The sequence below is a fragment of the Saccopteryx leptura genome, chromosome 13, assembly GCF_036850995.1.
Source record: "Saccopteryx leptura isolate mSacLep1 chromosome 13, mSacLep1_pri_phased_curated, whole genome shotgun sequence".
Lineage (NCBI taxonomy): Eukaryota > Metazoa > Chordata > Mammalia > Chiroptera > Emballonuridae > Saccopteryx > Saccopteryx leptura.
In genome coordinates, this window is record NC_089515.1 from 43,836,423 (window position 1) to 43,852,981 (window position 16,559).

At 40.5% G+C, this 16,559-nt stretch overlaps 1 protein-coding gene across 1 annotated transcript in view; it reads right to left on the reverse strand.

The window, feature by feature from the left end:
• Positions 1-16,559, reverse strand: part of ETFA (electron transfer flavoprotein subunit alpha) — an 87,307-nt gene that overhangs the window by 6,972 nt on the left and 63,776 nt on the right. Inside the window, exon 10 of the mRNA XM_066354637.1 lies at positions 11,712-11,777. Coding sequence (XP_066210734.1) covers positions 11,712-11,777 — 66 coding nt within the window. The remainder of the gene's footprint in view (positions 1-11,711; positions 11,778-16,559) is intronic.

Genomic DNA, 16,559 nt, shown 5'->3' on the forward strand with positions numbered 1-16,559 from the left:
TCAAATGTCCAGTTTTGAACAAAAATATCACAAGGCATGCAAAGAAACAGAAAAGTATCATTCAAAAAAACAGAATCTGTCCCTGAAAAAGACCCAACGGTCAATCTACTAGACAAAGACTTTAAAACAATCATCTTAAGGACTAAAGAAAAATGTCAAGAAAGTCAAGAAAATAATGTATAAACATAATAAGAATGTTGATAAAAAAGACAGAAAATCTAAAAAATAAGGAAATTCTGGAGCTGAAAAGTGCAATAACTAAAATAAAAATTCACTCAAGGGATTTAAAGGTAGATTCCAGCAGGCAGAAGAATGAATAAGCAAACATGATGATAGGACAACTGAAACGATCAACTCTGAAGAAGGAAAACAATTCAAGGAAGTGAACAGAGACTAAGGGAACCATAGGCTACAGCCAAGCAGACCAAAGTACATAGTTGGGAGTCCCAGAAAAAAAAAGAGACAGAGAGTAATAATGGCTGAAAACTTCTCAAATTTGATAAAAGACATGAATGTAAACATCCAAGAAGCTCAACAAACCCTAAGAAAAATGAACTCAGAGACTCACATTGAGACACATTAATAAACTATTGAGAATCTTGCAAGTAAGGAGAGAGAAGTGACTCATTATATATATACAAGGAATGCTCTCTAAGATTACAAGCAGATTTCTCAACAGAAACTATGGAGGTCAGAAGACAGTGACCAAGAATCCTATACCTGCCCTCTCTGGGTGACTGAGTGGATAAAGCATCACTCCAGCACACCAGAGGTCATGGGTTTGAACCTTGGCCTGCGGCATGTATGAGAAGCAATCAACAAGTACACAACTAAACGGAACAACTAAGTGAAATGAGTCGAAGCCCCCCTCTCCCTATCTATCTCCTCCTCAAATCAAAGGGAAAAAACTTTTAATAAAAAAAAAGAATCCTCTATCTACCAAAACTGTCTTTCCAATGACAGTTTTGCAGAGATTAAAAAACACTTCCTGCCTCACCAGGAGGTGGCGCAGTGGATACAGAATCGGACTGGGATGCGGAAGGACCCAGGTTCGAGACCTGGAGGTCGCCAGCTTGAGCACCGGCTCATCTGGTTTGAGCAAAAAGCTCACCAGCTTGGAGCCAAGGTCACTGGCTCGAGCAAGGGGTTACTCGGTCTGCTGACGGCCCGTGGTCAAGGCACATATGAGAAAGCAATCAATGAACAACTAAGGTGTCGCAACGAAAAACTGATGATAATGCTTCTCATCTCTCTCTGTTCCTGTCTGTCTGTCCCTGTCTATCCTTCTCTCTTACTCTCTCTCTGTCCCTGTAAAAAAACAAAAACAAAAACAAAAAAACAAAAAATACTTCCTAAAGCTCATACGGAATACCAAAGAAAACAGAATAGCTAAAACAACCTAGAAAAAGAATAACAAAGTTGGAGGATTCACATTCCTAATTTTAAAACTTAACTATACAAAGCTACAGTAATTAAAAGTATGGTACTGGCATGACGACGGACATATAGACCAACAGAATAGAGTCTAGGAATAAACCTTCACATCATAGTCAAATGATTTTTAACAAGGGTATCAAGACCATTGAATGGGGAAAGGAGAGCCTTTTCAACAAACGGTGTTGGGAAAACTGGACATCCACATACAAAAGAATAAAGCTGGATCCTTACCTAACACTATATACAAAATGTATCAAAGATTTAAATGTAAGACCTAAAACTATAAAACTCTTAGATTAAAACAAGGCAAAAGCTGCATGACATTGGATTTGGCAACGATTTCTTAACCATGACATTAAAAGTACAGGCAATAAAAGAAAAAAACAGACAAACTGAACTTCTAGGAAAATAAGTTTTTTTATGAATAAAAAGATAAAAAGGCACTATCAAAAGAACAAAAAAGCAACCCAGAATATGGGAGAAAATATCTGCAAATTATATATCTGAGAAGGGATTAATATACAGAATATATATGAACTTTAAAACCTCCAAAACAACAACAAAAACAAAAAAACCCCAGTTTAAAAATTGGGCACTCCCATCCAAGTACTAACCAGGCCCAACCCTGCTTAGCTTCTGAGATCAGACGAGATCGGGCAGAAATGATGACATTGGATCATTTACAATAACATGGATGGACCTTGATAACATTATACAGAGTGAAATAAGTAAATCAGAAAAAAACTAAGAACTATGTGAATCCATACATAGATGGGACATAAAAATGAGACTCAGAGACATGAACAAGAATGTGATGGCAACGGGGGTGGGGGGGTGGGGCGAGGAAGGAGAGAGGCGTTGGGGGAGGGGAGGGGTATACAGCACAATCAAATGTCAAAATAATCTGGAGATGTTTTCTCTCAACATATGTACCCTGATTTATCAATGTCACTACATTAAATTTAATAAATAAATTTAAAAAAAATTGGGCAAACAACTTGAATATCCACTTCTCCAAAAAAGATATAAGAATGTCCAATAAAGCACATGAAATGATGCTCAACATCACTGATTATTAGGGAAATGCAAATCAAAACTACAATGAGATACACCTCACAGCCATTAGGATGGCTACTATAAAAAAAAACAACTGCTGGTGAGGACATGGAATAACTGACCCTTGTGGATGACTGCTGGGAATATAAGGTACCAACCACTGAGGAAAATAGTATGGTGGTTCCTCAAAAATTTAGTAATAGAGTTACTATATGAGCCAGCAATTCTACTTATGGGGATATACCGAAAAGATCTGAAAACAAGCCTGGCCTGTGTTGGCGCAGTGGGATAAAGTGTTGACCTGGAACACTGAGGTTGCCAGTTTGAAACCCTGGGCTTGCCCGGTCAAGGCACATATGGGAGTTGATGCTTCCTGCTCCTCCCTCTTCTCTCCCTTTTCCTCTCCCCCTCTTCCCCCACTCTCACTGAAAAAAAAATTAATAAAGTCTTAAAAAAAGGATTTGAAAACAGAGTCTCAAAGACATACCTATACACTCATGTTCACAGCAGTATTGTTCACAATAGCTAAAATGTGGAAGGAACCCAAGGACCCAACAATGGAAGAACAAATGTCTTATATATACATACATTGGAATATTATTCAACTTAAAAAGGAAGGAAATTCTTACATATTCTACAACATGGATGAACTATGAACATTGAGGACATACGCTAAGTGAAATAAAGTCACAGAAAGACAAATACTATATACCATGATTCCACTCATGTGAGGTATTCATGGTATTCATAGTAGTCAAAATCATAGAGACAGAAAGTAGAATGGTGGTTGCCAGGGGAATGGGTTCCTGTTTCAGTTTTACAAAATGAAGAGTACTGGAAATAAATGGTAATGATTGCACAACATTCTGAATGTACATAATATCACCAACAGTGTGTACACAATTTGTAATTATATACTTAAAATGGTTAGATAGTAAATTTGATAGGTATTTTAACATAAAAAAATTTTAAGTGAAACATGAAAGTTTAATTTTACACCTCAATAAATATGACTTAAAAGAAACAAAATATAACTGGAAAGTTTTACAGGTCAATGAAAAATTTTAGATACACTGAGTAAAACCATTCATAAAAATTTAAGTAATTTATTTTATATTTGGTGAGCATTGTTCAATAAGACAGAGTCTACTTTATCAATCATCATGAGATATATCTATGGTTAGTCAATACTCAGCTTATTTGACTTACAAAAAAAAGAAGTAACAAGTCCATACCTCAACTTATATCCTTTGTAGCTCAAAGAATTTATCCTCTATATCAGGGATCAGGAAACTTTTTGGCTAAGAGAGCCATGAACGCCACATATTTTAAAATGTAATTCGGTGAGAGCCATACAACGACCCATGTACGTTACGCATTATCCAATAAAAATTTGGTGTTGTCCCGGAGGACAGCTGTGATTGGCTCCAGCCACCCGCAACCATGAACATGAGCAGTAGGAAATGAATGGATTATAATACATGAGAATGTTTTATATATATATATATATATATATATATATATATATTTTTTTTTTTTTTTTTTTTTTTTTTTCCCCCTGAAGCTGGAAATGGGGAGGCAGTCAGACAGACTCCCGCATGCGCCCAACCAGGATCCACCCGGCACGCCCACCAGGGGGCGATGCTCTGCCCATCCGGGGCGTCGCCATATTGCGACCAGAGCCACTCTAGTGCCTGGGGCAGAGGCCACAGAGCCATCCCCAGCGCCCGGGCCATCTTTGCTCCAATGGAGCCTTGGCTGCGGGAGGGGAAGAGAGACAGAGAGGAAGGAGAGGGGGAGGGGTGGAGAAACAGATGGGCGCCTCTCCTGTGTGCCCTGGCCGGGAATCGAACCCGGGACTTCCGCACGCCAGGCCGACGCTCTACCACTGAGCCAACCGGCCAGGGCCTGTTTTATATTTTTAACGTTATTTTTTTATTAAAGATTTGTCTGCAAGCCAGATGTAGACATCAAAAGAGCCACATCTAGCTTGCGAGCTATAGGTTCCCGACCCCTACTCTATATATTGCATTATATTTAACATTTTAAAATTATTATCCTAGGCCTCCTTTCCTGTCTCTCTCTTGCTTAAAATAATTATTATCCTGAGTCTATTCTGAGAATATAAAAATTAGCTATTTAGTCAACCTGTAAGTTTAAGGTCTTATGTACATAGATTGGGGCAAGCTGGCAGCATAAGTAAATATGGTACTTGCCTCATTCTACAACCACATGAAAATTACAACTAAACTACAAAACAACCATCATTCAGAACTGCCTGAAATCTGGCTGAATGAAAGTCCCACAACTAAGTAACTAAAGAAAAAGCCACACGAAGACTGGTAAAAGAGGCAGAGATGCAAAACAGGCTGGTCCCACATCCACATGTAATGGATAAAACCAGGAGGGATATCTCTGCTGTGGACACACTGCCTGAGGAGCAAGGGGTCCCAGTCCCACACCAGGATGCCCAGCCTAGGGTTCCAGTGCCAGGAAGAGAAGTCTGCATAACTTCTGGCTGTAAAAACCAAAAGGAATTGAGGCTGAGGGAGATGGTGGCTGCTGGAGTCCCAAATAATTCCTCTTAAAGGGTCCACGGACTTAAGAGTCACTCCCTCTGAACTCCAGTGCTGCAGTAGCAGTTCAAAAGGCACTACTAGAGACATATAAGGAGGAACTGCATTGCCTGGCATCAGGATGAAAGCTGGGGTTGCAGCTTTCTCCCAGACATAAGTACAGGCAGAAGCCATTGTTCCTCTGATAAGCCCTCCCACAAGAGCCAGCAGGTGGACCATATTACAACCAAGCTCACATTGTTTACCCCACCCTGGTGATTCCCTGAGCCCCCCCCCCCCCAACTACTAGGCCCACACAGGCTGTTTCCAGTGGCTTTCCCACACAAATGAACAGTCTTGGCTCATGATTTAGACCAGGGGTAGTCAACCTTTTTATACCTACCGCACACTTTTGTATCTCTGTTAGTAGTAAAATTTTCTAACTGCCTAATGATTCCACAGTAATAATGATTTATAAAGTAGGGAAGTAACTTTACTTTATAAAATTTATAAAACAGAGTTATAGCAAGTTAAAGATAAAGTAATAATTACTTACCAAGTACTTTATGTCGGATTTTCACTAAGTTTGGCAGAATAAATCTTTATAAAACAACTTACTATAGTTAAATCTATCTTTTTATTTATAATCTGGTTGCTCTGCTACTGCCCACCATGAAAGCTGGAATGCCCACTAGTGGGCGGCAGGGACCAGGTTGACTACCACTGCTTTAGTTTCCTAAAATCTCTCAAATGAGCAGCATCTGGACTCAGTATGCCCCATACCTCTAAGTGGCCTGAGCCCCAGCACTAGCAGCCACTGGGTTGATTTGCAGTTTGGCCTCTCGTGGGCACCTACAAGCCCAGCATAAGTAGCGGCCACCTGCAGATTGCTTTGTAGATCATGCCAGGTGGCCCCTGGCAGAACACAGGCAGTGGCTGACCTTGGACTGTACCTCCTGGGAGGCCCCAGAACCAGCATGCCCAGTGCAAAGCTTCAGACCACATCAAAGCATCACTAACCAACAATCTTCATAAGTGACACACTCAAGGGGTAGACTCGGTGGGCTCCAGATCCCCCCTGAAGTAAGTCCTGCTCTGTGGGGTGGGAGCCAGCACAGCTGACCCTCCATGGTAGTCAGAGGTCATAGCCAATCCTTGCAGCTGATTAACCTGCCAACAGCAATCAAGGCTCAACTACACGAGCAGAGTGTACAGAGCCTACACTGGGGGTATACCTCAGCTTGGGTGATTGGGGAGACTGGGCCACTTGATCCTACGTAACACTTACTACATTAGTCACTCTCCCAAGCTGGGAAATGAAGCTGCTCTACCTAATACATACATACATAGAAACAAACACAGGGAGGCAGCCAAAATGAGAATGCAAAGAAATGTCCCCCAAATGAAAGAATAGAACAAAACTCCAGAAAAAGAACTAAACAAAATGGAGACACGCAATATATGATACAGAGTTCAAAACACTGGTTATAAGGATGTTCAATGAACTTAGTGAGAAACCTCAATAGCATAAAAAAGGATCAGTAGAAAATGAAAGATACATTACTGAAATAAAAAATAATTTACAGGCCCTGGCCGGTGGGCTCAGTGGTAGAGCGTTGGCCTGGTGTGCAGAAGTCCCAGGTTCGATTCCCGGCCAGGGCACACAGGAGAGGCGCCCATCTGCTTCTCCACCCCTCCCCCTCTCCTTCCTCTCTGCTTCTCTCTTCCCCTCCCGCAGCGAGGCTCCATTGGAGCGAGGATGGCCCAGGTGCTGGGGATGGCTCCTTGGCCTCTGCCCCAGGCGCTGGAGTGGCTCTGGTAGCGACAGAGCGACGCCCCGGAGGGGCAGAGCATCGCCCCCTGGTGAGCAGAGCGTCGCCCCCTGGTGGGCGTGCCGGGTGGATCCGGTCAGGCGCATGCGGGAGTCTGTCTGACTGTCTATCCCCGTTTCCAGCTTCAGAAAAAAAAATACAAAAAAAAAAAAAAAAAATTTACAAAGACTCCACAGTAGAATAGATGGAGAATCAAATCAGTAATTTGAAATGTAAAGAAGCAAAATACATTCAATCAGAACAACAAAAAGAAAAAGTAATCCAAAAATATGAAGAGTGTAAGGAGCCTGTGGTGCAACTTCAAACATACCAACATTCACATTATGGGGGTGCCAAAAGGAGAGAGCAAGAAATTGAACACCTATTTAAAAAAAATGCCAAAAAACTTCCCTAATGTGGTGAAGAAAATAGACATAGAAGTCCAGGAAGCACAGAGTTCCAAACAAGATGAATGCAAAAGAAGCCCACTCCAACATCATAATTAAAATGCAAAAGGTAAACCAAAGAGAGAGTCTTAAAGTAGCAAGAGAAATGCAGTTAGTTACCTGGAAGGCAGTTCCCATAAGACTGTCAGCTGATTTCTCAACTGAAACTTTGCAGGCCAGAAGGTATTGGCAAGAAATATTCAAAGTGGTGAAAACCAAGAACCTACAACCAAGACTATTCTACCCAGCTAAGTAAGCTATCATTTAGAATTGAAGGACAGCTAAAGAGCTTCCCAGACAAGAAAAAGCTAACGGACTTCATTACCACCAAACTAGTATTATACGAAATGTTAAAGGGTCTTCTTTAAGAACAAGAAAAGATTAAAAAGGCCCTGGCTGGCTGGTTCAGTGGTAGAGCATCAGCCAGGTGTGTGAAAGTCCTGTGTTTGATTCCCAGCCAGGGCACATAAGAGAAGTGCCCATCTACTTCTCCACCCTTCCCTCTCTCTTTCTTCTCTCTCTTTCTCTTCTCCTCCCACAGCCAAGACTCCACTGGAGCAAAGTTGGCCCAGGAGTTGAGGATGGCTCTATGGCCTCTGCCACAGGCGCTAGAATGGCTCTGTTGCAACAGAGCAACACCCCAGATGGGCAGAGCATCACCCCCTAGTGGGCTTGCCGAGTGGATCCCAGTTAGGCACATGCAGGAGTCTGTCTCTCTGTCTCCCCACTTCTCACTTCAGAAAAATACAAAAGAAAAAAAAAGATTAAAAATATAAACAATAAAATGGCAATAAATACATATCTATGAACAATTGAATTGAAAATACAAATGAACAAGTAGAACAGAAAAAGATACAGAAAACATTTTAACGGGTACTAGATGGAAGGAGGAGGTTGTATGGATGGGTATAAAAGATGAAGGAATTAAGTACAAATTGGTTGTTACAGAAAAGTCATGGGGATGTAAAGTACAGCATAGGAAGTATTAATATTCTAATAACTTTTTTTTTTACAGAGACAGAGATTGAGTCAGAGAGAGGGGCAGACAGACAGGAAGGGAGAGAGATGAGAAGCATCATTTTTCATTGTAGCATTTCAGTTGTTCATTGATTGCATTCTCATATGTGCCTTGACCATGGGGCTACAGCAGATCGAGTAACCCCTTGCTCAAGCCAGCGACCTTGGATCCAAGCTGGTGAGCTTTGCTCAAGCCAGATTAACCCACGTTCAGGCTGGCAACCTCAGGGTCTTGAACCTGGGTCTTCTGCATCCCAGTCTGATGCTCTATCCACTGCGCCACTGCCTGGTCAGGCAATATTCTAATAACATTGTATGGTGTTGATAGGTGTGAGATTTATTGGGATGATCATCACTTAGTAAATTATGTAACGTCTGATCACTAGGGTATACACCTGAAACTAATATAATACTGAATATCAACTGTAACTAAAAAATAAAGGACTTAAAAATGGAAAAAAAAACCTTACGTACATAGCAAGTAAATGTAATAAAACAAGTAAATTACCACATCTGCTACAACAACTACCAAAAGTTTCTCTTATCTCCCATAAAATTTTTAAATGTGAAAGGTTGTAACAATTGATTAGCAATAGATCAAGGACAAACAGTCACTCAAAAAGGTGCTGTGCTTACGAATTATTCTTTTTTATTTAGGCTTGGTTTTGTTTTGTTTTTCTCATCAGCAGGTTTTATTTTTATTTATTTATTTTTAAAATTTTTATTATTAATTTTTTTTACAGAGACAGAGAGAGAGTCAGAGAGAGGGATAGATAGGGACAGACAGGAATGGAGAGAGATGAGAAGCATCAATCATTAGTTTTTTGTTGTGACACCTTAGTTGTTCATTGATTGCTTTCTCATATGTGCCTTGACCGGGGGGCTACAGCAGAGCAAGTGACCCCTTGCTCGAGCCAGTGACCTGGTGAGCTTTGCTCAAATCAGATGAGCACTACACTCAAGCTGGCGACCTCAGGGTCTCGAACCTGGGTCCTCCACATCCCAGTCCGATGCTCTATCCACTGCGCCACCGCCTGGTCAGGCTACCAATTATTCTTTTATCAACAACAGATTTATATAATTTGTTATTCCTCAAAGATGGTTTCTTAACACCATTGCAATTAAAATAAAATTAGTTTAAATTTTATAGATATAGTAATTTGAATCTTTAGAAGCAAAATTAAGTTCCTACCTGCCTATTACTCTATCTTATGAAAACAGCTGGAACACATTTTAAAAGTATTTTTATATAGTCTGACATAAAAAAAGACCACATGACATATGTAATTCCCCAAGGAGCTCCAAAATGATGGGCACCATCTTCCAGAATACTTGAAACTGGGGCACAGTATCATCCAGAGGACCATAACATATAGAATGAAAGATGTGTAGCTAGACATTAAACACAGTTTCCATTTAAGCCTCAAACCCAAAGTCACAAGGACAAACATTTTGAGTCACAGGCATTGATTTGCATAGAAGTGTTTCTCTTCTGGTCATATGCAGCCCATTTCACAGCTACTAGCAGAGATTTATTTAAACAATGATGGATAATGATTTTCCTGGAAGCCACCTAGTTAAACATCTGACAGTTTAATCATCTGAAAGCTTTTCATCCCACTATATAAAAGTTATTTTTAAAGAAATAGCACATAACTATGGGCAAGGAACCACAGTATTTAAGAAAAAAAGATTTGGGCTGATTACAGATTTTCAGATTACTTGAAGAATATTCCTGAATTATCAACTGTAAATAACTATGGTAAAATCTTGCTCGCACCCTAGAGCTCTTTTTATATGGCCTCATAAAACATGCTTTTCTTCCTTACAGTCTTTAAAGCAGATTGTACTCAACCATATCAATATGCACATAGTTCAAAGTACTTCCATTATATTGATTCATTTGCTATAATAATCACATCTCATATTCTTTCAACTACACCACAATGCTAAATTAAAACTGCAGCTATAGATTTTGAATACAAATATCAGATTTAAACCAATCACTCTAAAATTCTGTTTTAGAGTATAACCAAAATTGCAACCAGAGACTACTGTGTCTCCCACACTAGACAGTGATGACAGGGACTATGTCTATTTCATTTAAGCATCCCAGCATGTAGTACAAGTATGTGCTAAATAAATATTTGTTGACTGTGTGGACTAAGTCTTGACTTAGTGCATCTCCAGGATTTTACCAGGCTCTTCATGGGCTCATCACTGTCCCACAATATTTTTATGAATTGTTCCCCCAACACTGGTCTCCTCACTTTAGTTGCTTCCTTTTTGCTCTGACATATAGCATCTAGTCCATCTCTCCCCCAATGCAGCCCTGTAAGCATGAAATGAGAATTTTCACCAGGAACATCTTGGCAGGCAGGATCTTTTATTTTCATGAAGCAGAATTCTAGATATGTCCGAACTGGCCCAGCTAAAAATATTTTTTAAGGTTGATGGTGTTGCAGTTTGCTTTTTTAGTTTTTACCCTTTAATGCAGCAATAACATTTTCCGCATTGGCATTGCTGTTTTCAGAACTCAGTAAAGAAACCTGCCATCCAACTGTGAAATCTGACTGATCTGGAGGCAATTCATTTATAGGTTACAAGAAGGTAGTGCATGCATTTCTTTCAATGTAGAAGTTAATCCTGTTAAAAGTTTTATTACCTTTTATATCAAAATTCCATCCAAATGGATAAAAGCAGAGGTGTCAGAAGCATCTCTGACTTTACAAAAGACTAAGTTCATAATTCAAACTGTACATGGTTATGCATAAATTAATGTGCCATATTCTGAAATACATGTTCACAGTGTCATTACACAGGACTTTCAGATACGGTCCTAGCAGCAACTTAAAATCAAGTGTTTCCTCTGTATATGTATTTTTTAAAATTTCTGAGGCATTAAGATACTCCAATCCAAAATATGTCAGTCACACTTTAGTAACAACCCAAGAAAAGGGGCCTTTCTGACATATGAGGAGGGAATTGTTAGGGGACCAGGGTGAAGCAGAGAGAATGAGAGCTCAGAACCATATATAGACTAGTTAGAAGATCAGAACCTCATCAAGTTGTTTTCACCCCACATTTTCTATCCAGATTGTCAGAGCTGAAAGGGATCTTGACACTTGCAGTGGGCACAGATAAAACAGGGACAAACAGGACGTGCCAGAAAGCTAGCAGGGGAGCTGGGACTCAGGGTCAGTCTTTTTTCTGTGGCACAGTACCACCCCACCACTAGTGGGGGGTACTTCAGGCAGTGAAGAACACAGGCCCTTCAGTTCCGAGATCTATTTGAACAGTTCAACGTCATACACTATGAAACATACAGTGGAACCTGAAATTGTGAATAAGAAGTTTCCCTTCCTAGCATCACTACGTTCTGTAGTTACCTTGCTGTCTTTCATCCCAGCTAAATGTTGGATGGCTCCAGATATTCCTACAGCAATATAAAGTTCCTGAAATAAAAGAGAACATATCATTAATATGTATTTATATTATATATTACCTTCCAAAGTATTTGCTATCAGCAATTCAAGTCTTAGGCAAAAGCTATCAAAATAAAATATATACAAAAAGTAGTTATATTTTTTAGTCAACAAATATTTATTGAAGTGCTTTCTATGGGCCAAACACTGTTCTAGATAGTTGGGGCACTATCAGTAAATTAAGTGGAAAACAGCATTTTAGAAAAGTGCAAATGTAAGCAAGGCTGGGGTTTTTGGAGTATAATGGATTTGTGTCTTTCATTAATTAATTGGGGTAATATTTAATAAAATTATATAGGTTTCAGGTGTACAATTCTATAATACAACATTGATACATTGTATGATGTGGTCACCATCCCAAGTCAAGTCTCCTTCCATCACCATTTATCCTCCCTTTACCCTGTTCTATCTCCCCCAACACCCTCTTGGGTCATCACCATACTGTTGTGTCTATGGAGGTTCCCCCGCATTTGCTTAATCCCTTTACCTTTTTTACCCAGCCCCAATCTCCACCCTTCTGAAAGCTGTCAGTCTGTTCTCTGTATCTGTATGAGTCTGTTTCTATTTCCTTTATTATTTTATTCATTAGATTCCACATATGAGTGAAATCATATAGTACTTGTCTTTCTCTGATTTATTTCACTTAGCATAATAGTCCCCAGGCCCATCCATGCTGTTTCAAATGGTAAGATTTCTTTCTTTTTCACAGCTGAGTAGTATTCCATTGTGTAAATGTACCAATAGCTTTTTTATCCGTTCATCTACCGCTGGACAATCAGGCTATTCCCAATCTTGCTATTATAAATAATGCTGCGCCTGACTGGGTGGTGGCGCAGTGGAGAGAGTGTCAGACTGGGATGCAGATGACCCAGGTTCGAGACCCCGAGGTTGCCAGCTTGAGCGTGGGCTCATCTGGTTTGAGCAAAGCTCACCAGCTTGGATCCAAGGTTGCTGGCTCGAGCAAGTGGTTACTTGGTCTGCTGCAGCCTCACGATCAAGGCACATATGAGAAAGCAATCAACAACTAAGGTGTTGCAATGAAAAACTAATGATTGATGCTTCTCATCTCTCTCCATTCCTTCCTGTCTGTCTTTATCTATCCCTCTCTCTGTCACTGTCTAAAAAAAAAAAAAGCTGCAATGAACATAAGGGTACATATATTCTTTTGAACTAGTGTTTTGGGTTTCTTCGGATATATTCCCAGAAGTGGGACTGCTGGGTCATAAGGTGGTTCTATTTTTAATTTTTTGAGGTAATTCCATACTGCTTTCCACAGGGCCTGTATCAGTCTGCATTCCCACCAACAGTGCACAAGGGTTCCCTTTTCTCCACATCCTGGCAATCCAGCCAGGGCATATTAAAATTATTTTGACTTAGTTGTTCGCCTTCTACTAAAAGGATATTTGTCAAAAATAGTCATCAGGATATATTTATTAAACTTCCTATTTAGAAAAGGCAAAAATACAAATTTGTCTCAAGAGATTCTAAATGTGCACACATGCGCGCGCGCACACACACACAATATCCCTAGGAAAAAACAGCAAACTACTCGAAGGCATAAAGTTCAACCTTTGTATTTCCAACACCCAAGTAAAGGGCCTCACACTATAGTTTCTAAGTAAATGCTGATGATATTTGTAACTCTTTCTATCCCTCCGCCCCCAATAATTACAAAGGAAATGATGACTGAATGCTGCTCTCTGTCTGCTTATCTAAAAATTTCAAAGTATCCATGATTGAAAAAAAACCCTTATTATCATTGCTGGGTACTGAAAAATATCAAGGGGAACACTCTGTAAAGTATATGACAGTCTAACTACTATTCCTGTACATCTAAGACAAAATAATATTGAATGTAAGCTGTAACTGAAAAAAAAATTTTTAAAGATATTTAAAAGGTAATTAAAGATCTAATACCGAAAAATAAAAGAGCTAAGCTGCTCCATTCTGCTGCTAGACACATAAACTGAACAAGTCCTGGCTTGGGTTAGTAAGAACACCTGCCATAAAACCAAACTGTCATACTGAATATGAATAGTTTGGAAGGCACTATCACATTCAACCTTACTACATGGCAGATCCTTCCAAGTCAGTGACAGTGTCAAGTGTCCTGGCTTGTTTTCTGCACTGCTCATAATCTAATTTAGCAACTGCTCAGTCCAAAATCAAAGAGCATTTCAACTATGATATGTCCTTACCACCTATTGCTGGTTTTTATAACATACTAAGTGTGTGTGGCCACACACGAGTCATTTCCTCCCGTTTCTCCAATTGTAAATCGGGGTACAGCCCGGCACTGGAGCTTTGTACAAAGGACACTCTACAGTGCAGCCAGAGCTGAGAACCTAAAGAACAGGGCATCCCTCGGCCTTGGACCTGTAATTCTATCTAGCAAATTGATGAGCTATCCCTGGGCATTATCTTTAAAGGCACAATGTGTCCAAATGCTTCTAGAGTAGCAAGATATCATTGGGTGCTAGTCCCCAAAGTGAATTAGCCATCTGAAAATGAGCTGTGCTTATTTTCTGATTCAATTTGCTCTACAGTAATCATCAAATGCCTGAAGTAAGAGCAGTTTGGCCAAAAGAGACTAGGTCTTAGGATTGGGAGGTGCTCTACAGAAATGGGAGGCACACCGCAGAAATGGGAGGCGCACCGCAGAAATGGGAGGCGCTCTACAGAAATGGGAGGTGCACTGCAGAAATGGGCGGGTGAGGATGGAAAGCAATCCTGTGCTCCATGAGTCCATCTCAAACACATCAGCTATGTCAGTTATGGCCACACACAGCTGAACATTGCAACCAGGCCCTGCCATTACACTGTTTCATCAGACATGGACGCTCACATGAATAATAAACAAGCTTTTTTCTTTGAAAAAGAATCACCATTTTCTATTAAAGATTTGCAGGTAACTTCAATTGATAAGTTAATATCATTTCAGTTTATTCTGAGTAACATTTACTTCACAAAAGGACATTTATTAAATTGGTAATCAAAATATACTTACTAAATCTCACATTCAAGATAAACAGTGTTGGGCGGATAAAATGTATTATGCTCACTTTGTTAAAGATAACACGAGGAGGCAGTCACCCAGGTGATATTAATGTGTGTTGGGGTGGGCTAGGGGCAAGCAGAATCCTTGTAGCCTTGGTTTTGGGATTAAGCCTGTCCCACCCTTTTTGGTGTGAGGTGGTACAATCCTATCATGCCTCAGAGAAGTGACTTTGTATTAGAGACTTCCCTGTTATGTATATTGGATTAAGGGTTTGGATTTCTACACTATAAAATGGGGACGGAACGAGAGTTTGCGCTCTTGGTTCCTGAGGTTAGCATGAGAGAGCGGAGAGAGTAGAGCCAGCAGCTAAAGGAGGCCACGTGGAGGAGGCCAGGAGAAGCAGCCAAGATGGCGGAGTGCTGAGTGAGATGCCAGTTTGTGTAGAGTTTGTATCTGGGATAAGGAAGGAGATGGGGAACTGAGGAGAAGAAGGCTGGTGAGCTAGAAACCTTTGATTCTAGGAAACTCGGATAACTCAGTGGCTTTGTGAGCACTGAGTGTGACTGGGTTTTGGAGCCCAGTGTATATTTTTACTTGCCCGCCGGGTGCAAGGTAGGATTAAAGGCTATGGCCCATCAGTTTTTGGCTCCGCTGTTTCTTTACCGACTGTCCGAATCCAATGCGAACCTGCATAGGCCAGAAGGCTGCTGTGATAGTGGCCCTGGCCTTGACTGCTGGCTTTACAAACAGGCCAACAAGTTCTAAGGTAAAGTAACTGTCTTACTAACAACTCTTTTAAATATATTCTCAAAGGCAGCACTGGAAAGGATTATGTCCTTCTAACATACATGTTCATATTAAAATTCAACAATTCTTAAAAGTCTATCTCATCATAAAAATCTAATAAAATTCTTGCTTCATCCTGGCAGTAAATGTCTACAAAAATATACTATAAATAAAATTTACTTTAAACCAACCTGAGAAATAAGTATCATTTGTTGACTTTAACTGTAAATGTCACTGAGTAACAGATTCAAGGCCAAAGCAAACCAAGGCAGGTGGTTCTGTGGTAAAGTGCCAGAGAACTGTAAAACTTAGTACTTGTAAAGCCAGTTGCCACAGCCACCATCATAGCCGCCTGGCCCGTTCAGGTTCACATTGGATTCGGACAGATGGTAATGAAACAATGGAGCCAAGAACTGGTGGGCCATTAGCTTTAATTCTAGCTTGCACCTGGAGGGCAAGTAAAACACTGGGCTCCAAAACCCACTCATTCAGTGCTCACAAAGCTACTGACTTATCTGAGTTTCCTAGAATCAAAGGTTTCTACCTCACCAGTCTTATTCATCTCTGTTCCCCATCTCCTTCTCTCTACACAAACTCTGCACAAACTGGCTTCTCCTTCAGCATTCCGCCATCTTGGCTGCCTCTCCTCTCCTTCATGTGGCCTTTCTCTGCTCTCCCCTCTAATGCTAATCTCAGGAACTGAAAGAGAGCAAGCTCCTGGTCTGCCCCACTTTATAGTATAGAAACCAAAAACTTTAATCCATCTGAGGCATAATGGGATTCCTCATGAGAGTGCACCACCCCGTATCAAAAAGGGTGGGAAAGGCTTAGTCCCAAAACCAAGCCCCAGGCTACAAGGATCCTGCCTGCCCAAAGCCCGCCCCCAACACACATTAATATAATCACGCCCATCCCAAGCAAGAAGGGTAACTAATAGCATCACCTGAGTGACGGGCTTCCACGTGGGC